General features: G+C 35.1%; 3 protein-coding genes across 5 annotated transcripts; 1 reads left to right on the top strand and 2 right to left on the bottom strand.

Annotated features, from left to right (window-relative positions):
* The first annotated feature begins 4,501 nt into the window (after nt 1–4,501).
* LOC132054860 (protein CURVATURE THYLAKOID 1A, chloroplastic-like) lies at nt 4,502–12,426 on the top strand. Its single transcript, XM_059446822.1, has 5 exons — nt 4,502–4,737; nt 9,897–9,991; nt 10,967–11,074; nt 11,433–11,504; nt 12,359–12,426. Exons 1-5 carry the CDS (start codon nt 4,596–4,598, stop codon nt 12,422–12,424), a joined length of 483 nt encoding a protein of 160 aa, XP_059302805.1. The 5' UTR covers nt 4,502–4,595; the 3' UTR covers nt 12,425–12,426.
* Nucleotides 12,427–13,684: 1,258 nt separating this feature from the next.
* Nucleotides 13,685–16,265, bottom strand: LOC132053524 (eukaryotic translation initiation factor 1A-like). The gene is made up of 2 exons (XM_059445596.1): nt 15,958–16,265; nt 13,685–14,060 (listed from the first exon to the last, which is right to left on the bottom strand). The coding sequence occupies exons 1-2, from the start codon at nt 16,210–16,212 to the stop codon at nt 13,881–13,883; spliced, it is 435 nt and encodes a 144-aa protein (XP_059301579.1). The 5' UTR covers nt 16,213–16,265; the 3' UTR covers nt 13,685–13,880.
* A 2,192-nt stretch (nt 16,266–18,457) lies between these two features.
* LOC132053525 (BTB/POZ domain-containing protein POB1-like) lies at nt 18,458–25,163 on the bottom strand. 3 transcript variants are annotated; one of them, XM_059445598.1, is made up of 6 exons: nt 24,754–25,163; nt 23,268–23,390; nt 22,259–22,380; nt 22,103–22,166; nt 21,512–21,791; nt 18,458–19,699 (listed from the first exon to the last, which is right to left on the bottom strand). In XM_059445598.1, exons 1-6 carry the CDS (start codon nt 25,004–25,006, stop codon nt 18,886–18,888), a joined length of 1,656 nt encoding a protein of 551 aa, XP_059301581.1. In that variant the 5' UTR covers nt 25,007–25,163; the 3' UTR covers nt 18,458–18,885. The 3 variants fall into 3 exon arrangements, with proteins under 3 accessions (XP_059301581.1, XP_059301580.1, XP_059301582.1); XM_059445597.1 differs by having other exon boundaries at nt 23,268–23,411; XM_059445599.1 differs by lacking the exon at nt 24,754–25,163 and adding an exon at nt 23,661–24,232.
* Nucleotides 25,164–27,006: the final 1,843 nt, after the last annotated feature.

Consider the following 27,006-nt stretch of genomic DNA (forward strand, 5'->3'; position numbering starts at 1 on the left):
AGGGTAAAAGAAAATGAGCTTTCACTTAACAATATACTTAGATATTAAGCTAGAGAAATACATGAAAGAAGAAAGGCTGTCTTCTTTTTTAAATAACGGTAGTGTTTAGTCAATTTGTTTGTAAATCAACAATTCTATTAAGCATATGCTACCTTTCATCTGAACAATATGTATTAAAAAATCTTATAGGTATGATAAATTACACTTTGCCCGTTAAGAAACTTAGCAATAGAAGTAAGAAAAGTGTTAGCTCCAACTTTTGAAATATTTCCTCCTCTGTCAGATTTTAAGTGGTATACTTTTTGTTAGTTTGTTCCAATATATTTCTATAATTAAAAATAATTTAATTTATTTTACTCATAATAAAATAATTTATAGCTACACTATCGAAAAGTCTATGATTTATTTTAGACGACAAATTTCAAAAGTCTTTCTTATCCGTATCCCCAAATGCCAATCAAATAAGAGTCCTATCGAAAATTAGCGTAAGGTGTCTAGGATTTCTCCCAAAAGTAGGTATGATTGATTTTCCTTTCAAGCATTCTGTGTTAACGTCTATAGACCTTACTTCACTAATTTTTTATTTTATCTGGAGATTTAATTTGAGTACACTATGTACCCAGTTAAACACAGTCACATAACATGAGAGGTAACAAAAAAAGTAAGAAAAGAGACAAGTCACTCCAACTTTCAAAAGGGAAATAGTTATTCGTATTCGGTGTTTATATCAAATTAAACAATTTAACCTTAGAGTTTAAATTTTAATTAAGAATACATCTAACTTAACTATAATTAAGGGATAAATAGCATATAAAAGACAACTATTTGGGATTTATTATAAACACTGAATTCGTATAAGTTTTAAGGCGGAATGCATCGGCAGTCCCTTAAAGTCAGAGGCGAATCCAAGATTTCAAGAGGATGGGTTCATCATTACTTTTAAGATAAGATATAAAAATTTATATTGGCATCAACTTGGTGAGCAAAGGAAAAGGAAAACGGTTTGCCTTTTGGGTAATTTGAACTAAAGAAGAAAAAGGGTTTAGAAATAATATAAAAAAAAGAAAGTTAAAGGCTGCTTCAGAAATAAAACAAAAAAAAAAATGCAAAAGGTCATCAGGTTCGATCCTGCTACTTTGAGGAATTAAACCCAGCTCCTAACCAACGCTACACTCGGCCTGATTTGATCATGTGTTCCTTCAGTATTGGATATATTTTAAAATTATACACATAATATATCGAGTTTAGTCGAGTGACCATGGGTTCACGTGACCCAGTTTTTCTACATAAATTTGCCTCTGCTTAAAGTTGTCAATAAATTGATTAAGACACTAAAACTATAACTTTTTTCAATTAAGCACTTGAACTCGTGATAAAATGTTTATATTATATATATCCAATTCAACTTTTGGAAAAGTTTCTGCATGTGTTCTCAAGCGCCATTACGTAGATAAGTTAACCATTTAAGATATATCATCTCCTTTTATTATACGCATTAGCCTGAATAAGTCGTACAACTTCAGGTATATTCCAATTGGTGCTAATTTATACAATTAAAGAAAGTGGTTTTTATGTGATTAATTATCAACGTGATGATTCTTAAGAACGCATCAAAAAGCTTTTACAAAATTTAAATTAAAAGTGTCTACTACTAACATTCGGCTTCTTAGATTTAAGGTGATTTGTGTATCTACCCCAACGATACTATTGTTCCGTACCATTATGGAAGAAGATCTGAGCAAGATATGTACCTCTTCAGGAATGGAAAAAAAATCGATCTACTTTCATTTGGTATTTTGGCCTATCATATGATTAGGTGCACAATTAACATATTATAATTCGAGTGTCTAGATAAAATTTATTTATAAGTACTCAACCTAACTTTTAATGGTTTTGAAATGTATACATGGAAATGGGGAAAATGGTGGCACTCACTCCCCATAACCAATTTCTCTTTCTCCGTCCTAAAGGGAGTGACTCGTAGAAGCAGAGCCTAAGTTAACGAGAAATTGACAAAAATGATCCCCTTATTTTTTTTACTTAAATTTAAAATAATTACTTAAGTATTTTCTTTTTAAAATGATCCTTTAAATATATCAAAATTGAGCATTTTATCTTTGTAAGATATTTATTAAACTCTGATTGTTAAATTTAATTGAAATTGTGAAAATAGAAAATATTTAAAGGAAACTCAGTACAAATTTTGTAGTACTCCCTCCGTCCCAATTTAAATGTCTTATTTTCCTTTTTAATATGTCCCAAAAAGAGCGCCCTTTCTATATTTTGTAAGTTTCCTAATTCCAACATTCTATATGGCAAGTTGACCACAAGATTTAAATGACTAAATACATATTTAATTTAAGACCACAAGATTCAAAGATCTATCTTTATTTCTCAAATTCCGTGAGCAGTCAAACTAAGACACTTAAATTGGGATTTTCTATCTCTATCAAGAGCCTGATGCAACTATTGAGGTGTAATTTCTATTATTTTGATCTATATTTTTGTCTAGTGTAGTTATTTATATTGTGGTTTCTGAAATTTTGATAGAAATTTATAATGTTTTTTGTTAAAAAAATTTCCACGATCCCGATTGAATTTAATAATTAGAGTTTAATAAGTATTTGAGGGAGATCAAAAATGCTTATTTTTTACAAATTTAATTTACTAAAACTGCTCATATAATATTGGTAAAAGGGTAAAATAATACCCTCTACTCTGTTTTAATGGCTAAAAATATCCCCCGTTACAATTTTGGGTCATTTATGCCCCTCCCTTCAGTAAAGTGTCCACATATATTCCTCATTTGATGGAAATCCACAAATTGATTAGCCCAATTTCACAAAAAAACTAAATCGCTCTCATATTTTCATTTGGCCCATAAATTGGGTTGCTTGAGTCAATTTGTGGATTTCCATCAAATGAGAGGTATATTTGATCACTTTAATAAGGGGTCGTTTGGTACACGGTATTAGCTGGGATATCCCAGCCAGGGGCGGTAGGGTGGGGTGGCATGGCACCCTCTAGATTAATAAATTTTTTATATACTTATATTGTAATTCGCTTAAATTAGGTTAAATATTTGATCCTGCCACCCCCAGTCAAAAATTAGACAAAGGTGTCACGGCTGATAGACACGAGTTTGAATCTATCTTAAACATTTTCTGACTCCCGTTTTTCTTTATGCTTTTTACTTCCTTTGTACAAGTAATTCCCTTTTCGGCTGTCCCAATTTTCTATTTATCTTTTATTATTTATATTGTCTTTCCTCTTTTCTATTATTTTATCTGTGATCTCTAGCGAGAACACACAAATAGAAACTTCAAAAGCCCTTAAATGAAGCATTTATCTTAATCTCAAATCTGTACGTATTTAAATCAAAAAATTTGGGTCTCAATGGGAATTTTGGATTGAGATCAAAATTCAATTATTTTTTTATAATTTCTTTTGTTTATTACTTCCTCCGTCCATGTTTACTTGTCTATATTTGACTTGGGCACTCTTAATAAAGAATAAATAAAATGAGAAATGAATTGGAGTACTTAATAATAAGATAAAATAGGTATAAAATGGTAAATTATGTCTTGGTTTTTCAAACTATATAACTTACAAATAAAAGTGGACATATATTTTTAATAATGGACAAATAAAAATGGACGGAGGGAGTGTATTATAAAAATTTATGTTATTCTATAATTGTTAAATTCAATTTAAATCACTTCACTACTTAAATTGTGATGGAAATTTCGTAAATCGTTTTAGAAAAAAACATGAAATTTATGATTTATTTTTGAGAACTTGTAGTTTATCTAATTCTACATTTACTTATGGGGTGTATTTACCTATTGAAGAGTTTTTCTATTATTTTTCTTATTTTGATTAGTGTAATTTTCTTTATCAAGATGTTATTTTACTCGCAAGTAAATTCATTTTTTAATATACATAAGAGATGCAAGTCCCTTGGTGAAAATGTTGATTTATCAGCCGTTAATGGATGTTAATGAGTGTGATTCCTTGTTTAAGATTCTAATTATGTTCGTTTGTTGATTTTTGAGATGTAATTTTCATATTTGCAAATTTAAAAAAAGCCTATTAAGTTGACCCGAATAAATTAAAAAGAGATAGACCGACCCAAATACACGTTCCTAACAAGATGTACATTGAAGAAAATTGTGGCACCCACCACCTTCAAATCCTAGATCCGCCTCTAATCCCAGCACTAACTGTGGGATTAATTTTGTACCATATTTGGTAGAAGGTATAAATTTATACTGGGATCCCAAATAAAGTATAACGTATATCCCAAACTTAAAGAAGGAATATCCCATTAATCCTGGGATCCCATCTCCTAGATAGGATAAGTTCCAAGAGATGAGATAAATTAGTCTCAGAATTATAATCCAGGGATAATTTTATCTACGTGCCAAACGACCACTTATAGTAGTATTTAAAGGACTATCTTAAACCCATTAGCAAAAAAAAAATAAAAATGGGAGAGATAATTTTTGTCATTTTGTCTCCCAAAGAGATGATACACAGCCACAGCCACAGACACAACTTTTGTGTAGAGAAGAAACTCACACCGCCCAGCCAAAATGGCAGCAGCTTCTCCTTCCATTACCCTCTTTACTACTCGTTTCCCACTTAAAGCAGCCGCCCCATTTTCCTCTTCTACCTTACCTTATCTTCCACCACGTGTCTCTTCCACACCCTTTTCCACTTCCTTCAAATTTCCAGGTATTCTAGTTTGGCAAATGAGTATTCTCATCCGTTTCAACTTATGTGACATGTTTCAAAACGTTACCTGCCATTTTTTTTTTTTTGTAACTTTTCAGTAAATTGTTCTAATTTTTCGATTATTATTTTATTGTCTTTCACCACTGCTAGTCATTTATAAGTCAAATTGCTTAGTGAAACCTTGTATTATAAAGTAATGGATGAAATGTAATCTTCCCCTATTAAGAGTAAAGCATAAATTGTCCTAACTTGGGATAGAGTAAAGATTGCCTAGGTTGACCGCAAATGATTTCTTTCTTTTTTTTTTTTTTTTGCTATTAAGTATGAGTTTTCTGATTATCGAATGTCTGAATAGAGAATGGATACAAAAAAAAAAAAAAAACAGATGACAACTGGTTAGTAGATCGATTGATAGATTTTTTTTGGTAGATTGTAGTCTGTGTGTATTATTTTCCTGAATATATCCTTTTTCTTAAACTACTTTGAAAGCTTAGATTCATGGTATGGTCGTTTGGAACTGCTACACTGATAAGTTTGCAGATAAATATCCATGTCTGAAAAGGTGCTAACTTGTACGTTAAAAAATCTAATGTGCTTGTTGCTATTCTGCTACATTGATCGATAAATTACTTCCACATTTGTGATGACTTGAGTAGAAGCTTAAACTAAAAACTGTTATACCTTTAACTGTAGAAGTGTTTGAGAAGCTAAGAGAGTTTCTCCTTATTACTCTATAACATCAGAATTTTTATTTATCGTTGTATACCAGGCCTTCTAGTTCTATCATGCCTTGGCTTAAAATATTTTAGCTTACCTTTGGCAATCTAAATTACCGTGAGATTATGTTGTTCAGTTTTTTGGGGACGACGTCTTATCCTCTGGTTGATTATTAATACGGATCGACACAGTTTGACGCTAGTGACTCTTGTCATTTTAAAGTTAGCTCATGTACTACTTAATTGTGATAGGGAAGCGTCATATAACCTGTGCTACTTCTGGTCTTGGATTTACTTATAGTGAGTATTGTCAGCTGCTTTGCCTCCAGGGCTATCTTAGAATTGGTGTCTGAAACCACTTTAAGATTCCTTACATCAAGGAAAATAGCATCGCAAAATGGATGGAAACTCGTAATTTGCTATTTCTTTTTCTCCAGAAATAAATAGGATTCTAATTATGTAAGTTATACTGTATTTGGATACCTTTTCTGCAATAATCTAGTTACTAGCTTTTTCTACTTTCCAGTATCCTTTACGATGAATTGGGGACTGACAATGTAATAGTTTTGGTAAATTCGCAAGTACTTTTCATTTGCGCTTTCAATTGTTATTGGAGTTTCAAAACTGTTCCATGCAATACAAAGGAGAAGCTCATATGCTATGATGAATGATTTTCTATTGATTGACTTAAAGTCAAGAGTACATCTGTGTGGAAATCTTGATGTTTTAATACTTCAAAGTTTAAAGGACTGAAAGAGTTGGTTTTTTGTGGGGTCCAACCCATGTGATAGTAAATCCCATGTGCCAAATAACTTGGCTGGCAAATGAACTTGGAGAGCAAGCAAAATTTGTCTCCCGGATATATTTTTCCTTTTCTATTTTTGAGCTTGGAGCCCAAGTTTGGTCATCCATAAAAGGATGATCATTCTTCATTGTCTAATCATCCCAAAATCATAAATCCTTGCAAGAGTAGAGAGAGCAATTCTCTTAGGTGTAATTGGATATCTCCCCTTTCTTTGTTAATAATATAAAGGCAGTTGTTCTCTGGTGGACGTGGGATCACTTTGATCCGAACTATGTTAACTCTTATGTTCTTTCTTTTACATTTCCGGTAATAATTGGTATCAGAGCGTCAGGGCTCTTTGAAGATCCAAGGAGGAAGAACAAGCAAAGATGAGTTATATAAACCTTGCGGAAATCATTAAACTCTTCACTACTAAACTTAAAGCCATTGTCTGTGTGAAGATACTTGATTTTCCGGTCCATTTGATTCTCAATCAAAATCTTCCACTTTTTATCAAAAGCATCACCTTTCGCCTTCGGAAAACACACGTGAAAAATCATCAATAACGTGAGTAGATACCTCTTTGCACTCTTCGATGGAAATTTGGGGGCTCGTATATCTGAATGGAATTCACATACTTCGTGTTGGGAAAGTCGTTTTCATTTCCCATCTCATGGAAACCCCTTTTTGCTCCGCTTAGCCTTATCCCCCTCTAGGGGTATTTTAGTGATAGGCTCTGTAGGAACCGGACGATTCCTATTTGGTCAAATACGTAGCTACAAACTCCTATGTTTCGTTCATTACGGTATTTCTGAACAAGTTCCTGGATAACAAGCCTTCACCCAGCCCGTCTTGTGCTTGCCAGCACTGAAGCTGACCTTCTCACGTTTCAAAAGGCTACGGTTGCTCAACATCTCCTGTCCATATGCGCTCATATGACCCAGTGTCATGTGCCATAATCTTGCCTTTGTCACGATTAGATAACTGCACTGTAGATGCGTTTGCAGAGCCAACGACGGTGCTTCCTGCCAGTGTGTGGAGGCCATCCTCTAGCTTGCCTTTCAACATGACAAAAGAACCTTTAGTCACCTTCATAGTTCCTCCTTCGGTCATTAGCCTTGTTTATCCGTGTAGTATCCAGGGAGATCAAATTCTCTTCAGATCAGGAACATGACGGACTTATGTAATAGTCATCAGGATTCCATCATGCTAGCGAGCCCGAACTGAGCCAACGCCAACTACTGTACAAGTTGCATTATTTTCCATTACTACAGTTCCTCCACTTTTCTCATAGTTGCTAAACAAATCTCTTCGGAATGTCATATGTAGAGTACAAGCAGAGTCTAACACCCATTTGTTGCCATAACCTTCATTATTGCATGATATTGTAAGTACATATTCATCATCAGAATCATGCACCAATTCAACTGTGGATGCACTCGCCTTTTCCTTGGACACCAATTCAACTGTGGATGCACTCGCCTTTTCCTTGGACTTTGACGTTGGGCAATCTCGTTCAAAAAGTGCCCTTTCTTGCGGCAGCCCAAAGCTCGGCATATTTCTTGTTCACATGAGCCTTTGATTTGTTCCTTCCCTATTGGCTAATCCGACCTCTCACAAAGAGTGTATTTGCCTGATCATTTATGTCTTGGTCAAAATGCCTCCGCACATCACTAGAGTTATGTGCTTGCCGCACTTGCTCAAGGTTGATAGGGTCCTTGCTGTACATCATTAAATTCTCGATATCACGATATCTTGAAGTCAATAAGAATAGCAAAGTACATGCAAGCGTTTTCTAAGCCTTTTTAATTCCTATAGTCTGTAAGTCTATGACAAGTTTATGAACTCGTCTAAATGATCTTGTAACAAAGTACCTGACCCGATCTTAAGTGTGTGAAGAAGCCGTTGTAATAACATCCTTGTTGTCACCGATCGCCCCGATAAAGCCCGTTGCAATTGTTCTATAAGTGTCAATCGTCTCTTCGGCAGATTTGTACTCATTTCACAAAGCACGTTAGGTGCAAGGGACATTTGGATTACACTCAATGCATCCCGTTCAATCTTTTCCTTGTCGGAAGTCGGTGTACCATCGGCTTACTTTCCGTCAATAGCATGGATTGAACCTTCCTCCGCAGTAACGCCATCATTTGGATCTTCCAGATATTGAAGTTGTTACACCCGCCGAATCTATCGATTTCAAACTTCATGGAACTCATCTTTGCGTGTTCTTTCTCCTTGGATCTTCAAAAAGCCCTAACACTGTGATACCAATTGTGTTTGAAACGTAATAGAAAGAACACAAGATTAAACGTGCTTCGGGTCAAAGTAATCCTACGTCCACTACAGAACAACTGACTTTATATTATTAACAAAGAAAGGGGAGATATCCCTATTACACTAAGAGAATTGCTCTCTCTACTCTTACAAGGATTTTGGGATGATTAAACAATGAAGAATGATCATCCTTTTATAGATGACCAAACTTGGGCTCCAAGCTCAAAAAGGAAAAATAAATCCCAACTTTGTCTGCAAATTTTGCTTGCTACGCAAGTTCATTTGCTAGCCAAGTTATTTGGCTCATGGGATTTACTACCACATGGGTTGGACCCCACAAAAACCAATTCTTTCAATCAATGGCCAAAGCTGGAATTCTTTTCCACCTAGATTATACTCCTATCCGGTTCAAGAAGAGTGTCCACTTAGCCTTTTTGTCTTGGTTCAAAAAGAGTGTTCACTTACCAAATCAAGAATGAATTAACCTTATTTTTCTAGATTTGCCCTTATTAAGTGTTAGGTGACCAAATCCCAACACTTATTTAATTAGAGGTCGTTTAGTCAAATTACCTATTTTTTTTCTTTTCTAGGAGTTAGTATTTTCTTAGGGGTGTGCAAATGGCTAAATGGACACTCTTTTTGAACCGGAGGGAGTAAAGGTTAATGCAGATAAGATCTAGAGCTGATAACAGAGAACCTCTTGTTGTTGGCTTAATGTTGTTACTAAGGATGTCAAATGGGCTGAAGTATGGCGGGTCAAAATGGGCTGAGCTAATAAATGGGCAGGTTATTGACCCGCCCAAGTGTTATTTGGGCTGACTGGGCTAAAAAGCGGGTCATAACCCAACCCGCCCAATTCTTACTAAGTTAATTTCTTTGTGTGTTCTTTTATAATTTTTTAGTACCTAGTAAAACTATTATTTTTTTTGTTTTGTTTTTTTTTTTTTTTTTTTTCCACTCGTTGTTCAATACCCGCATTAGGGCCTAACTAAATCCGAATTCGCACAGGAAAGTCCCACATGGGGGTAAAGCGCTCCCTAACAAAGGCGACCCTGTATCTAGGGAGTATTATGGCTATATACAACATATCAATTAAAAAAAAAAAAAGTCTTTGAAAATATTTTGACAAGATATCTCAAGGGTCAATTTGGGCTATATCAGTAAAGTGGGCTGAGCTAATAAATGGGCGGATCAATGACCAACCCAAACTTGGGCGAGTCATGTTTTAATGGGCTAATTTTGCCACTCCTAGTTGCTACTTACACAATTACACTAAGCCATAAATATAAGTGGTGCGTGTTGTATTTGTATGATGTTTTCTGATTTCAAAGATAACACTTGTTCCTGTTGCTGTGCTCATGATTTATGTTGATGTTCTGTAACAGAGTCCAAAAGGTCTTTACTGCTTCAGGTTAAAGCCTCTTCATCTGAAGAAACTTCTGTTGATACTAGTGAATTCCTAACGGAGCTAAAAGAAAAGGTAAACTGGATGGCTTGCCGCCTGAGAAAAAATTGCATCTTCTCTGCTGCAAATAATCAAAAGTCATTTGGTAGTCAATCTCTCTTTTGTTGCATCTCTTTGAGGTTTATTAGAAATCAAAACCTTGTTTTGTACAAGGTACATCACCGTAGAGTGTGAGATACTTATATCTGCAAAATACTTGTGGAACAGTACTTGTCAGTTTTTGTTACACTTATAATGTCATGAGATTTTCTTCAATTTAATAATAGGAGTTGATCAACAACAGCAGACCCCCCCACACACACACACACACACACACACACACACACACACACACACACACACACACACACACACACACACACACACACACACAGTGGGGTTTGGGGAGAATGGGGTGTACGCAGACCTTACCCCTACCTTGGGTGAGGTAGAGAGGTTGTTTCCAATAAGACGCTCGGCTCAAGAAAAGCGTTTTCTAAACAGGTTTGAAACATACAAGAGTAAAAAGCTAAGATGAAAATACTGAAGAAGAGAAACGTATTGACAGCAAATAGTAAAGATAACCAAAGAATAATAGGAGCAAATCATTGAAGTCAAATTATATTACTTAACTCTAGTAGTTAAATAATAAATAGTACCAATGTCATGATAACTTTGATATTAGCATTCACTGCAACCATAGATTTGTTTTTACCTTCATTAGAGGTTTCTTCATAGTTTTCGTCTGCTGAATGCTCTCTAATTTCAGGCACATAGAACACATTTTGCTAAGTTGGCATTTTTTCGAATGGGGACAATTTGAGAGTCCCTAAAATAGAATTAAAGAATATTAGGGATGCATTTTAGTTTTACTGATCGGAATAGATAGCTTTTCATTTTAATACGAAATCAGGATTCAGCAATTTTTTTTTTTTTTTTTATCCTTTTGATATTTTATGAACGATTTGTTCTATGTCTAACTCACATGGAATATCTGCTTATTGCTTACAGTGGGATGCTATTGAAGACAAGTCAACTGTGCTACTTTACGGTGGTGGGGCAATTGTTGCAGTTTGGCTGTCTTCAATTGTTGTTGGTGCCGTCAACTCAGTTCCTCTGGTAAGTATATTGATGGAATAAGATAACTGTTGGCTTTTCTCTTTTTTTGGCCCGTCGGCCGAAATTATCTACGGGCGCTAGCCAAAATGTATAAAACATATACACTGATTATGTATATTTATTCTTAATATACAAAACCTATACATTTTCTGGCTATTATTTTTCCTAACGGTCCAAAAATGTAATTATCCTATAATTGTTTTACTTAGGAACTGCTTTAAGAATGTTGTGAGTCCTTTCCCTGCTATAGGTTTTTGTATTTCCATTTGTATGACAGACTGAGATCCTGTCTTTCATAGATCTCTTGTGTGGTATGGTCCAACCATCAGAGATTCACTAATCTTTCCCCTTTCTGCAGCTACCGAAAGTCTTGGAGTTGGTAGGACTTGGATATACTGGATGGTTTGTCTACCGCTACCTTCTCTTCAAGGTAACATTGCGGGACTAGGCTACATTTCTCTTAGCATTTTTCAAATGATACCACTAAAAATATTTTTTAAACAAATGTTTTCCTGTTTGATCAAATGTTCTATAGATTTTCACTTTGAGGTATGAACGGGATTGTGGCTTAAAACAAACGGACGGCTAGTTTTCTTTCTCCCATATGTTAAAATAGGTGTATTAGGTGTTTACACTTGAAAGCTTGAATTTCTATCAACCAGTAGATTTCTGTATCAATTTTTTTGTACACCGAATCTAAGCAGCGAAAAAAAAAGGTCATATAGAACTACCAATCTCTCAGTCAACCTGTCATTATCTTGCCTTTTCCCAAGAAGAGTGGATGTTCTTTAAGTTGACCCAGAAGTGGATATAGGATTTGAACTTTATGGGCTCTGGTCTAGGACAACAACCTCAAGTGCTGGTAATTGGGTTTTGAATTTGGTTTTTGTACATATTTAGTAAATTTCATATCTATAACTCCTCTTTAACATCACATTCTTTCACGTTAACTCATCCTTAAAGCCAGTCAAAACCGAGATACTTCAATGTTATCACTGCACTCTGTTTCAGTATTATGGACCTCACTAAACTACCACTAATCTGCTTTTAGCGTCAGAACTTTTTGCAACTAACATTTCTACAGTATTTCATGTTGGTCTATAGTGTATCTCATATTGTGAGATGAAGAAACCCTGCGTAGCAGGTCCTTCACGAATAAAATGTTCCAAGATTTGAAATAACTGCACAAGAAAGTACTTAGACTACTGTAGAACTGGCTTATTGTTTTCTGATAGAGATGGCAATGGCTTACAACTGATGTGATTTTCTTGTTCTTGCTGACAGTCGAGTAGAAAAGAGTTGGCAGAAGACGTTGAGGAATTGAAGAAGAAGATTGCAGGAACTGAATAAATGCATTTAATTTGAAATTCACCGTGAACGAATTCCAGCACCAATGCAAATGGGCTGTTAGTTTCTTGTACAAGAGGCATATGTTCATGTGAAAGTAAGAGTAGGTTTTGATGTAATTTTCTTTATCGTAGCACATCTTCAAAGAAGATCCTATGTTTCACTTTCATTTAATAATAGTTTTATAAATCACTGTCTACTTCTGCATCTTGGTCATAGTGTTCTGTAAATAAGATTGTCAGTAAGTGCAGAAGGCAAATGAACTTTTTCAGATGGAGCCAGGGGCGGATCCAGAATTTTCATCCAGGGTGTTCGGAAAAAAAAGAAAGCTAAATATACACTGTAATTTTTTGCCGAGGGTGTTCGAAAGTTAATATATGCACATAAATACAGAAAATTTACCCTATATATACACTATAATTTTTTGCCGAGGGTGTTCGGGTGAACACCCTCGGTTGGCTGTGCATCCGCCACTGGATGGAGCACATGATTATTGCCAAAGATCCAATGTTGCAATCTACAATAGGGGTTTTCAGTTTTCTCCATACATATCCTACTCACTACCGATCCTGATGAAGTATAGTAACGTGCCAATTGCCATCACCACTAATTGAGTTGCCAACACCTAGTTGTGCTGTCAGTAGGAAGGTAGCCAGGTGCCTGTCAAAGCACTTTTTATTTTTATTTTTAGGAAGTCTTCATTTCATTTGAAATGACCTATCTACCTTCACAAGGTAAGCGTAAGGAATTACACTGGGTATGTTGTTCTTCTTCTTCATTGCTTCCTTCATTAAGTTAAGGTCCTACGGTAAGATGGCTACTCTTCGAGGCTGCGCTAAGAATGTACTTTCGCCAGAAAATTAAACTAAATCTTCCATGGTAAATCAGCCATGCATATAACCCTAGTTCTTTTACATTTTTTTTAGGTAAAGTAGTTTTCCTATATTTCGGCCCTGGTATTAGTTGAGAGAGCTGTGGATAAGGGGAAAAATGTGTTGGACTCAAAAACTCCAGTAGCCTTTAAAAGTACACCGAGGAATTGGTTGAGTGTTCAAAGGTCCAATTTTAGACCTAGACATCCTTTGATCAAATTCCACTTCCCGTATACTGAGAGATGGGCTGAAATTTTAATTAGAAGGAAGACTGAATATCCCTCGAGGAATGACTCAAATGAATCATAACCTCAAAACTCACTTTGAAGAGGTATATAGCAACAAATTCAGAAGTATCGATGCAGGCAAACTATCCAGGAAATTGTGCAAATCCGAAAAACAGTAAGCTCATTATTATTGCATCCGTTTCATCGAAGCATAAATATTCCATACAGAAACCTAAATGCATAAAGCTCTGAATCATATATTACTCCAAACGATACAGCATATAAGCTCTCAATCTATATTGAAATTAAACACCAAAAAGGAAATAGCAAGGCAAAAAAGCATTTTAAGTAACGAAAACTTTAGATTCTGTCAATGTCCTCATCCTCAAACTCGATATAATTATCAACAGTGTTCTCGTCCTCTTCATCCAAATTAGCAACACCCTCATTGAGCCTAGTGTTCTCTGGCAACTCTCCATATGCCTTCAACAGCCTTGCCTCATCTGGCATGTACTTCAGAATGACATCAGCTTTATCATCCTGCAAAATCGAAATATAATGAAGTTGAGAAACAGCAATATACATCCACATTCTACCAGAACTAAGATAACACAGCAACAATCCAATGATGCAATTGATTGCACACTAAACATAATACAAAAAAGAATATCTTTTCTCACTAAAGAGAGAAACACTTGAGCAGATTCACCTAGCTCTCCACACACAGCACACAGATCCCCACTTTTTAATTATGACTATTAACTACCCATTGGAACAACAACTGAATAAAAGAACGAGTTTCAATATTGAACCAAAGGACTATGGAGGCAAACAATTTTGTCGATGGCTTAACCTCAAATTATATAAGCTCTGCATAGCCGTTCCAAGTCCAGATAAAGGAACATAAACAAAGAAAAGCATTACAAGAGGTGTCCAAACACCTAAAAAGTATGATATCCAAAAATTGTTGGATTGGAATGAATATAGACAATGATATAGCGAATCCAACCAGTTCCGAATTGAGAAGTAATCCGTTGATTGATTAACGTAGGTGACTCTATAACAAAATTCTAAAAGAAAGTTACCCAAAACTCTTGAGCAGATTTAAGTGGCTCCACAGCACACAGATCCCGCTTTATATTACGATTATTAACAAACCATTGGAACCACATCATGATAAAGATCCAATCTTTAATCAGAAGACTACGGAGGCAATAAAATTCCGCCAAAATACACTCATGTAAGCTTAATATAAAGTTGTTTGATTTCTGTAAACATGTTGCAGCCTCCTCCCAATTATCACCCATTTTGGTAATTCTACAGCTGCAGGTTTACCTAGAGCGCAAAAGTACTGTATCATCAATCCCGTAAACACAGAAATTGTTGGGTCAGAATTGAACATAGATAATTCATATAGCCGGCCCAACTAGTTTCTAATTGAGTGGAAATCTCTTGATTGGACTAACATAGGGTGACTATTTCTGTTCCTAATCCGTAATTCATTAGTTCATAAAAGTTTACAAGCAATTTTTCAAAATCATACATCAAAGGGGGATAAACAACATAAATCATGTACCCCAAAATCCAAGTGAGAAGTAACCGATTGATTGACCAACATAGGTGCCAATTTATGTACCTCATCCTCAATTCATTTAAGTCATACAAGTTCACATACAATTTTAATAAAAAGAATCACAACTCGTGTAAACAAAAACAAATTTCTCAAAAACGGTACCGTATTGAATATAGACAATTCATATAGCCAGACCCCACCTATGGGATCACACTGGGTATGTTGTTGTTGTTGTATATAGCCAACCCAACTAGTTTCTAATTGAGAATTAATCCATTGATTGATTGACCGACATAGGTAGCAATTTCGGTACTCAGTCCTCAATTCATTAAGCCATACAAATTTACATTCTAATCACAAAACAAATTTCTCAACACCGGTGCTCAAAAGATCACGTAAGGCCAAACTCAAATCATCAAAGCAAAAAAAAAAAAAAAAACACATCTGGAAAAAAAAAAAAAAAAACACATCTGGAAAAACAAAAAAAAACAAAAAAAAGGAAAAAGACAGGTCTTAAATTGATAATCATGAAGGCCAATTTTAAGGGGAAAAAACTAACATAACAGAGAAATTAAAAAAAACACAAGATCATGTACCCAAAACGAATTTCTCAAAAAAAAAAAATTACTCCAAACTCATATAAAGGCAAATCAAATCTTTATTTAAAAAAAAAAAAAAAGACATCTCAAAAACCCCCTTTAGTTTTTTTTTTTTTTTTTATGTAATTCATTAGGTTATAAAAGTTAACATGAAATTTTTTCAAAAATCAAACATCAAAGAGCACCCCCACAAGAAAAATATCTCCAAAAAGTTACTCCAAAATTAAATTAAATTAAAGATGGGGGTATTTATTTATTGAATTACCTGATAATCACGAAGACCAACAAGAACAATATCACCAGCAGCAATCCATACTTTTTTATGCATCTTACCACGTATATGACACAAACGTTTTGTTCCATCAATACACGTTGCTTCACATCTTCCATTACCTAACATACGTTGTACTTGTGCGTATTCTTGTCCATCTTCTTTGAATATTAACTCTCTTTTCTCATCATCTGCTTCGTTTTTACCTCTCTTCCTGTTCTTACCTCCTTTTCCTTTGTTCTTAGGCATCTTTCATTAATCAGAACCCTAATTTTTCAGACACAAAAATGAAACCCTAGTATTTTTTGATTTTGGGAATGTGTGGTTGATTTGGTTTTTGTCTCCTTTTTATAAGGGGGATTTTTATTTTTATTTTCCTCAGAGAAAAAGAACCAGGAATTAAAATCCTTAATCGTATATGGCCCAAAAATGTTTATTTTTTATGATAAGTATTTATTTTAAAAAAATGAGGTGTTTGGTCATGTTTTTGAGGGAAAATAAATGTTTCTGGGGAGTAAGGAAGCAGTTTTCAGAAGGTAAAAGAGAAATGGCTTCTGCCTAAAAGCACTTTTGAAAAAAATACACTTATTAGAAATATTTTTTAAAAGTTTAGTCAAACACTAATTGCTACTTAAAAGTGTTTTTTAAATTAATTAGCCAAACACAAATTATTTTTTGTCAAAAGTACTTTTTTGTAAAATACTTTTTAAAAAAAGCTGATTTTAGAAGTTTGATCAAACGGACTATAATCTAATAAGGTGATTTTATAAGTTTGGCCAAACAGACTGTAATCTAATAAGGTGGTGGTTAAGTACGGTGTATAAGAATAGTACTTCGTCTGTCCGTCTTAATTTATACGACACTCTTTTTTTTTAAGTCAGTCCAAAGAAATAACATCTCTTTATATTTAGCAATAATTTAACTCTAAAATTCTCATTTTTTCCACCTTAATGTAATAATTTCTAGCCACGAAAATTTCTTTATTTTATTTTAGACTATAAAATTTAAAAGTCTTTCTTTTTTAGGGCCCAGTCAGACGTGCATACATAAGGGCAGTACCAAATAGACGTATTGTAATGTTTGAGTTTAGTTATGCTGACATTGAGGGGTCGGTTGGTAGGCTGTACTAATCAAATAGTTCTTGTATTAAAATTTAGTCCATCAATACAATGTTTGGTTACTCAATTCAATTTAATCATACTTAATATATGAATTACTTATACATCATAGGGGGCTTATCTAATACCAAGTAAACCAAGGAATTACTTATACCAGATTTAACTATACATGGATAAGACCCTTAAAATGACTAAACTATCCCTCAAACCCTTTTCCCAATTACATGAAATAGAAAATCTCACAAATATTTAAAGGGTATAATTGCAAAGAATTTGTACAGTTTTAAATCAAACACAAGTTAGATTATACATTGTATATCTAATTTTTAATACAATAAATTAAACACTTGATAAAAAATAATCTCAGCATTATAATCCCTGCATTACTGTCGCTGTACCAACGACCCCTTGGTATTTCCATCTTTGGCCACGCGCACGGCTTATTTCGTGAAGATTTTTTATTAAAATACTTGAGAACACCAAGTTGTCTTTGATTAAATCAATGAGGAATATCTTTTAATAATTTAATGAATGCATTGTATTTACCCAATCTTTCCCCAAATAGTTGAATATTGAAGAACCTTATGTCACAATTTTCACACTGTATTCGTATTTTTAAATTTTAAATCTAGAATCAATTATTCTAATACAGTTATCTGGAAAAGCCCTATTTACTTGTACAACAAGCAAATCGGATAGACATCAAAATCTTGCGCTGCAACTTCGACGTTGTAATACTAATACTAAATTTTAAATTAGTTTATCTAGCAAAGCAAGTCAGAAAAGCCTTTTATATACTTGTTTATGCTTGTACTACAAGCAAATGGGAAGGTTTGTAGAAAGGCAAAATGTTATGCTACAAAGATATGGGGACGCTGAAAAGGGAAAGAAACTAAGGTGCAAAAACTCTGAATGGACATTATAATTTCTCAAGATTCCAATGGTCGTTCAACCAGACCATCTTTCTTGACAAACCAATGATTTTATAGAATCCCATTTGAGAAGCATAAACTTGTTGCTTGTTGGAGATGATAAAAGAGAGAAGTTGAATCATAACACACAAGACTAACAAGGGTTGTGGTGGAGTAACAATAACCAGAGGTCATGGGTTTGAATCACCTTTATTAGGGAGTGCTTCGCCTTCCAATGTGGGGTGCGAATTTGGATTTTATCGGACCTCCATATGAGTACCTAACACGGGATGGGAAACCAAAAGAATATACCATAACGCACAAGGGGAAGTCCAATTGACAGAAAGCAGAAATGAATTAAGGCAATCCATGGCAGAATTAAACCAGAAAGATGCTCCAACACTGAAATGGCCAGTAAAAAGGAATTCCAAATCACATAAGAGCTTGCTAAATGAGTCACTAAAATGCTTAGCAATCACAACGTTTACCTTACCACACCATTTAGTTTAATCACTTGCTAAGAAGGAATACAGTAATTCAGTAGAAAGATTTTGATACACAGCTACAATAAACTATATATTTGTCTACCGGGTCATAAGAAAGTTAACATAACCTATTCACAATGTTCAGGAGAACCTCCATGCTTGTATTGCATTAAAACAGGTCAGAACAATCAACATCTCTCACTCCCTGAATTCCATTTACATCCTTCCCCTCATGGTTTGGAGAGCACAAGGATGAACTACGGTCAAAAGGATATAACATTACAAAATGTTTCAATACCTATGACAGTTAGTACTGACACCTAAACCTTACTCCAAGAAAAGACCGGGACTTTGCCTCAGCTAATAAGCAAAACAACGGTAGTAATTGACACTCTGGAGATAAGAAAATCAGTGCCTGATAGTAAGTTCAGCCCTGAGATGGAGCATGCCGTTAATAAAATAGAGACTGTCCTCGGCCGTGAAAGAAGTCCAAGGTATGGCAAATAAATTGCGATAGCCAACTGCCTTACCCCCAGTAAAAGTGTAGTTTCCTTTGTATTTGCTGACATACTCCTCTGCTGGTTTAGTCCTTGCTGCAAATTCATAATCGACTGCAAATGTCACTGAACCCTTTTCTTGCATTCCCAGAAAGAGACCGAAACAATGGAAAGAGCTTTGCTGATCCATGTTGCAATGTGCGGACAGGAAAAACCCTTGTCCACCCAAATGAAAAGCTTGAGAATATACTCTCCCAGATGGAAAAAGATTAGCACATTCATCCCGTTTAAGATCTAAGTAGACTATACATTGTTGCCTTGGAAGTTCAAACTCGACCACCTTAACAGGCCGATACTTGTATGCACGCTCCACAAAACGACGACTGGTCGAGCCTGATTCTTCTGCAGCTTGAGTTCGCTGGCGGTGAGGGGCCTCGGCTTTAAAAAAGAGGGCCTCAAGCACAAGCTTAGATGCAAACTCCTGTTCGAAGTCATTACATGTGAGAACCTTCCGAAGCTTTCGGCAGCTCATGAAAGGGTAACGGATGCAACGACCGAGTCTTGAACTAAGAACTTCTCGGCGTTCCTCTATCAGGGGATAATGAGCCCTTGTCCACTTCAAGACAAAGTCATATACTGCATCTTCTGATGCCACCTGGAGGTCATCACTGGACAAAATTGCCTCAATACCAGCAAGAGGCAACTTGATGACCTCTTCTTGAAACCTGTGCAAAGATGAATGAGCTGATTAACAAGCACAGGCAAGCTAAGTTACACGGACTCGGGTGGGGTATCCGATACGGGTACGGATTCGAGTGTCGGATTCGGCAAAATCTAAATTTTAAGATTCAGGGGTGCGTATCCAGTTATGGATACGGGTGCGGGGATTCGCTTGTAAATATGAAAAAATATAAAAGGCATATGAAAAAATACGTTCCAAGAATAATCCGTTGTACAAAGGGGTCAATTTTATTATGTTTCAACCAGTAAATATGTCCGTGCTTTAGTGCGATTAAAAAATCTAAATTAATTATCAAAAAATTGACAGGCTAATAATTAATTTTAAAACTATCCCTATATTCTATAAGAAAGGAACATTTATAAATAGCATAATTCGGTGCCTTTGAATTTTGTGTCACAAGTAGCATATAATGGAAAATAAAGGGGATAAAAATAGCACATATGAAGAATAAAGGGGTCATTTTTGTATGTTAATACAATTAAGACTTTTAAGAGTCCTAATTCAGCTTGTACATGACTACGGTACCGTTTGGCCATAAATACCAAAAACTTTTTCACTTTTTTGGAATTTTTGAAGTTGGAGTTGGAGTTGGAGTTGTGTTTGGCCATAGTTTTTGAAATTGTAGTTTTGGTGAAATGTAGTGTAAAAAAGTGAAAAAAGTGAAATTTTTTTGAAAAACAAGTTTTTCTTGTTTTTAGTATTCCGGAATACAACTCCGGAAAAAAGTGAATAATTTTTATGGCCAAACGCCCACTACATGTCTCCTCCAGCTGTAAGCAGTCGTCTTCTTCATATTCCCCAAATTTCCTTTTCAAGCTTTTATAGAGCAAAGTTTTCAAGCCTCTAGGTCGTCTCTTTCACAGTCTTTCATTCTTTCCTAAAGATAGAAAGAAAAAGCCATTCAAGGCCGAAAACAAACCCTCCATCTATATCACTGCTTCTCTCTGCCATCCGAACTCAACACAACCCTGTATTCTTGGTTTATCTAAACCATGAAGCAGCAAACATGAGATAAAAGTACTATAATATTGAAGGTATGTCATTTTCCTTATCTTAAATCTGTTTTATTTTTAATTTTGAGAAATCAAAATCTCAGATTTTTCCCCCAAATTTGTTGACAGACTCCGGTCAAAGTATCCATATGTGATTGACCGTATCCGGAACGTTTGCCGTTCCCGCACCCGCACCCGTCCGTATCCGGGACGGGGACGACACCCAAAATGGTGAGTCCGTGTAACTTAGCAGGCAAGTACCAGATGCTTCAATAAGAACTTTTACTAATGTAATACATATCAATCCTTCATACAAGATGATAAAGCAACACGCTATAAAATTCATGACATATTACTCTTATCAAATTGAAATGAATTACTAGTACATTAACATAACGGTTATGCATCATTGACAACCTTCTGATGTTGAAACATAAATGTTTTTTTATAGATAGATATGAATATATGGTAGGGATCTTGACATATTCTTTATTATAATTGCTTATGTCAAATTCTTATGTTACAACTTTTAGGTTTACAAAATTCACAAAGTTCCCAATATGTTACCCTAATATTATAGAAAAGTTACCAGTTTTGCTTATCAGAAACATCTGCTGAGATTGGCTGAAATAAATTCTGGTAGCAGAAATATTCCTCAAAAGAAAGGGGGAAAAAAAAGGCATACTAAACAATGGTTCTGTAGATTTAAAATTTAAATGTCATTGCTGCGCCTATAGCTGTTCTGCATAACAAACTAAAAGACAAAAGAAAAAGGAAAACGGGTAGGCATAAATGGAACTAACTTGGTTATATCTTTGTATCGTGCGGCTAGGAATTGTTTTGCTGCATCAGTCAATGGCTGAACTGCATCAGCCATCAGGACACTAGAGGGAAGCTCCAAATAAAGCAAAGCTGACTCCGGAGTCATAGGCAAATTACGCAGTAGTCGGCTGCAATACCTCATGCAAGAAGCAACCTCAAACTTATCAGCAGCCATGAGCACATCCAGCAAAGCAGGCCCGGTATTTGTAGTCAACGTATTGCTATACATAAAATTCAGGAGCTCCATCAATGCAGCTTCCTCTGCTCCATGAGAACAAATATAGAGAAATCAATTTTACGCGAGAAGTGATACTGATTTTCAAGCCACTTCAGATGAAGTAACAATATTTGATACACAATTTTCAAAACCATAGATCCAGCATATCACTATACAAAATACTTGGAATATAACAGAACAAGCATCTCAACTCCCTATGATTTGGAAACTCCTCATATTCAAGATGAATGGAAACTGCATTTATTACTTGATAGACCTTGCCCACGTTAATTTGTACAGAAGTTCATTGATCATTATGTAATCAACGTCAAACAACAGCACAGATGTGACATACCTGAAGCATTAATACGTAGAGTCACTTGTCTTTGCTCAGACTCTCTCATCCCATTTGAGAAGAGCTGCATAAATTACATCATAAAGCAGGTTCAAACTTCCAATACCAATTCTAGACAGCGCAGAAGCTGCTTACACGTGAAAATGAAACGTTTACCTTGTAGAAGAATGGACTCTTTGCTGCTAAAATGGGGGAGCTAATGTGTAGTGTTTTAACTCTTATAACCCTTGGCGAATCACAATTCCAAGTTGAATCGTCACTATTAGCAGCTTCATCTCCTGCACAGAAAACATTACATGGTTCATCTTTTTCAGCCCATGGCACACTACCATTTTTCACGACTGAAAGCTAGAAACAAGAGTTATTTTATTCATAGTGGCAGTATCCGGACCAGCTTTGCTTGTAGCCTTGCACCTTAGCTAATCCACCGAATACCTGCTACCTTCCACTAGCACACCAGGTAACTCCAACCACCAAAGCTTAGATAGATGATAAGTAATCACTCAACTTTTTTGGCTCCATAGGAATTTGAACCTCAGTCTCCAATGGTCCACGCCAAACATCATAGGTAACTAGAAGCAAGATTTCTTGTCCGGGTTACAGAAATTTCCCTGCTTTTATCTCCAAAACTACTTGCATCATACATTTATTCCACCATGCGATGATAACTGACAGAAGCTATATGCAACACAGATACATGCCCAGAGTAGTAGTTCTAACATACAACTCGAATAACTGAATTTTGGCTTATGAGCAATCTGATTTCCTTATGCAGGCCAGAACGAACGGTTTTGAATCTCTTGCATAAATTCCCTCTAAATGGCAGCTGCCTAGCATAATAGAGACAATAATACATGATGGCTATAAATTTTCCTGTTAAACCTACCACCTTAAGTGCCAAACTGGTCCACGAAACTAGTGCAAGACACCCACATTTTGGGGGTCAAATTTGTTAAGAGGTTAGCCATCGCCTAGCCTTCTATATCTAGGAATTGCTATCATGTTTCATATTCTGTACCCTTTCTATTTTTGAAAAATTATCAGAATAACATTTGGCAGTCATACAGAATTCAAGAAAATAAAAGAGAATTTTAAGAATCATAAGAGTTCTAAAAGGAATAGGGCACAAAGAAAAGAAATTTAGAAAGTAATTTTATTATAATACCTGAGTTTGGCTCTTCAATCATTGCAACAACTGATTCGTCTTGATTTTCGGTATCAGCATCTTCACTATCAATTTGATTACATCTTATTATCTGTTCTTCAGGGCATGCTGTGATATCCAAAGCTGCAAACGAGTGGTACATGTCTGGTTATCATCAGAAAAACCCACACCAGCATAAGAAAGAGCAAACGTCTAATCACTGTGCATAACATTTATAGCAAGGGAAGAAACTGTATATTATCCGTCCCTTGCCGCCCTTCCCTTACGATTACGTGCCCAATCAGCTAGGCTCACAGATAAATCGCGGAATATATTTACCACAATAGCACAAAGTTACAAAAATAGACACTTAAAAAGCCAATTAAAGCTACCATAGATGCAAAAAAAACTAACCATTCTCCTTTTAAAAATCTTCAAGGCGGCGTTTGCGGTTACACGCCCAATCAGCGAGATTATTACATCCATTGTTAGGATCATCACAACCATCGATTGAATCACCTAGGATGGACACGATCGGAGAAGTTGCTATCACTGAAGGCGAACGCGAAATCGGGTTCTCGGGTACGGGTTGGGGAATATTCCGGGTCCATTATTGCCGTTCTCGGGTTAAATAAGTCCAAATTTGGATCCTTCATAACTACTCTTTTATCGATTTTACTCTTTTTTCTCTATATGGAAAACCCTAACATGGTTTGAGTTTTGGGGATTAAATTGGAGATACCATAGGTGGAAAAACTAACCGTTTAACCACAATAGCACAACATTAGCCATATTTACAAAATTAGACGTTCAAACATCCAAATACAACTACCACAGACGGAGAAAACTAACCGTTTTCCTTCGTCAATGCTCACAGATAAATCGCGGAACATATTTACCAAAATAGCATAAAGTTACAAAATTAACCACTTATAAACCCACTCAAAGCCACCACATATGCTTAAAAACTAACCATTTTCCTTTTTAAAATCTTCACGGCAGCCCTTACGGTTACGCGCCCAATCGGCGAGGCTAACAGATAAATCGCGGAATATATTTACCAAAATAGCACAAAGTTACAAAAATAGCCAGTTAAAAATCCAATTAGAGCTACCACAGATGCAAGAAAAACTAACAGTTTTCCTTCCTAAAATGCTCGCAGATAAATCTCGGAATATATTTACCAAAATAGCACAAAGTTACAAAAATAGCCACTTAAAAAATCCAATTAAAGCTACCACAGATGCATGAAAAATTAACCGTTTTCCTTCCTAAAATGCTCACAGATAAATCGGGGATCATATTCACCAAAATAGCACAAAGTTACAAAAATAGCCACTTAAAAATCCAATTAAAGCTACCACAGATGCATGAAAAACTAACCGTTTTCCTTCCTAAAATGCTCACAGATAAATCGCCGAATATATTCACCAAAATAGCACAAAGTTACAAAAATAGCCACTTTAAAAAGCCAATTACAGCTACCACAGATGCTTAAAAAACTAACCGTTTTCCTTTTTAAAATCTTCACGGCGGCGTTTACGATTACGCGCCCAATCAGCAAGGCTATTACATCCATTATTAGAATCATCACAACCGTCGATTGAATCGCCTAGGATCTCGATCCGAAGGACACGATCAGAGAAGTTGCTATCGTTGAAAGCGAAAGCGAAATCGGGTTCTCGGGTACGGGTCGGGGAATAATCCGGGTCCATTATTGCCGTTCTCGGGTCAAATAAGTCCAAATTCTGATCCTTCATAAGTATCAATGGAAAAACCCTAAGGTGGTTTCGTTTCGGGGGATTAAATTGTTGGAGATAAGATGTGTGGATTCGAGTCGTTGCAGATGACTTAATTTAAAACTAGTGAGAGAATAAGAAAAAGAAGAGAGAGAGAGAGAGAGAGAGAGAGAGAGAAAAGGCATACAACTATTATATATGGTGGGTACATAATAATATCGCGACCAAGGAAGATATATTTAAGTAGTCACTCCGTCCAAAATAATTGAAGTTTTAAGCTCGAGTATATGGATTAAGAATTCACTAACTCTAAAAAAAAAAAAAAAAAAAAATTAAGAAGGGTTTTGACCAATATACACTTAATTATGATTTTCTTGTTATTTTAAGTTAAACATAATTATTATAGGGATATGTAAATGTGTAAGAACAAATTTGGAGAAGAGAAATAAATATATTCTTGATTTTGTGAAACATCAATTAGTTTGGATCGAAGGGGGTATTTAACGCATTGCGCCTTTTTTTTTTTTTTTGTCTTTTTCTTTTCTAGAATGTGTGAAAATAGATTAATGCGTATTTTAAGCAAATGCAAAATTTAAGTTGTCCAGAAATAGTAAATTAATTGCTTATAAAACTTGTATATGATATTTACTCCGATTCATAATAAGTGGTATTTTTAGTTTGGGTACTTTCTCCGTTCATTTTTACTTGTCCATTATATTAAAAATAAATTTTCATATTTATTTGTCCGATTTAGCATTAGATAAAGATAAAAAAAAAATTCTTGTTTTACCCTTAACATTAATTACTCATTTTCAAATTATTTTTCAAGTCTATTGAGACTATACACCAATTGATATGGGTATTATGATAAAATATATATTTCATTTATTAAACTTTAAAGGGCGTGTAAAGTTAAAAGTGGATAAATAAAAGTGAACGGGGTAAGAAGTATTTTTACTAACTTAATCAGATCAAGTGCCTTGAAAAGATGTACGTAGTATTAATAATTTTCTGATTATGTAAAACTTAATTTATTTAATTAAAGATAAAATTGAAAAGATAAACACCTCTTATTATGAAATGAAGAGAAGAAAACATTAAAAACCATAAATATATGCATATAAGATAAATAAAACATTTGAAAGTGTGAGATCCTAATTTTCAAGTTAATGGAATTGGCTATGTAACTAGAAACTATATTCGTTGCTATCATTAAAGGCGAAAGCGAAATCGCGTTAACGGGTACGGGTTGGGGAGTAATCCGGGGGTTAAAGATCACGGCTGCCCCCACAATTAAAAAAAATTATCCGCCCATACCTCCATTATTTTCGTGCCCCCAAAAAAAATTAAGAGTATTTATCCGAGATACCCCAGTTATAATACTAACATGGTATATAAATATGCGAGATGGATCGTGTAAGATGTGATCTTCTACTTAGTCTCCATGACGCCTATCATGATATATAAATACACTAAAATGGTATGACGAAAAATGCTTTAGTCTTTCCCTTAGTCTTCGATGATACCGTGATATAAATATACCAAAACGTTATTATGAATGATCATGTTCATTTATTAAAAATGACACACTTTTTTCAATTTTTTTATGATACCATCGTCTTATATACATATACCGTGATGGTATCGCTTAAGAACTAACGATCCTTTCAATGGACTCCTCAGGTTCATCTGTCTTGATATATAAATATAGTGGGATGGATCATGAAGGACCGTTTCAGTCCTTCTTTTAGTCTTCCATGATACTATCGTGATATATAAATATCTTTGCGATCATATCACGCAAGTACGATTTTTGCCCGAGGGTATGTCGGGTAAATATTTTTAGCCGGTGGGGATAAAAGCGAAAATAGTTTGGAGGGGGCATGAGCGGGTAAATGTTTTGTATTTTGGGAGCGATTAGTGATATTTTCCCTAATCTGGGTTCATTACCGCCGTTCTCGGGTTGAATAGGTCCAAATTTTCGTCCTTCATAACTACTCTTTATCAATGGAAAAAACCCT

This window comes from Lycium ferocissimum, chromosome 4 (genome assembly GCF_029784015.1).
Source record: "Lycium ferocissimum isolate CSIRO_LF1 chromosome 4, AGI_CSIRO_Lferr_CH_V1, whole genome shotgun sequence".
Classification (NCBI taxonomy): domain Eukaryota; kingdom Viridiplantae; phylum Streptophyta; class Magnoliopsida; order Solanales; family Solanaceae; genus Lycium; species Lycium ferocissimum.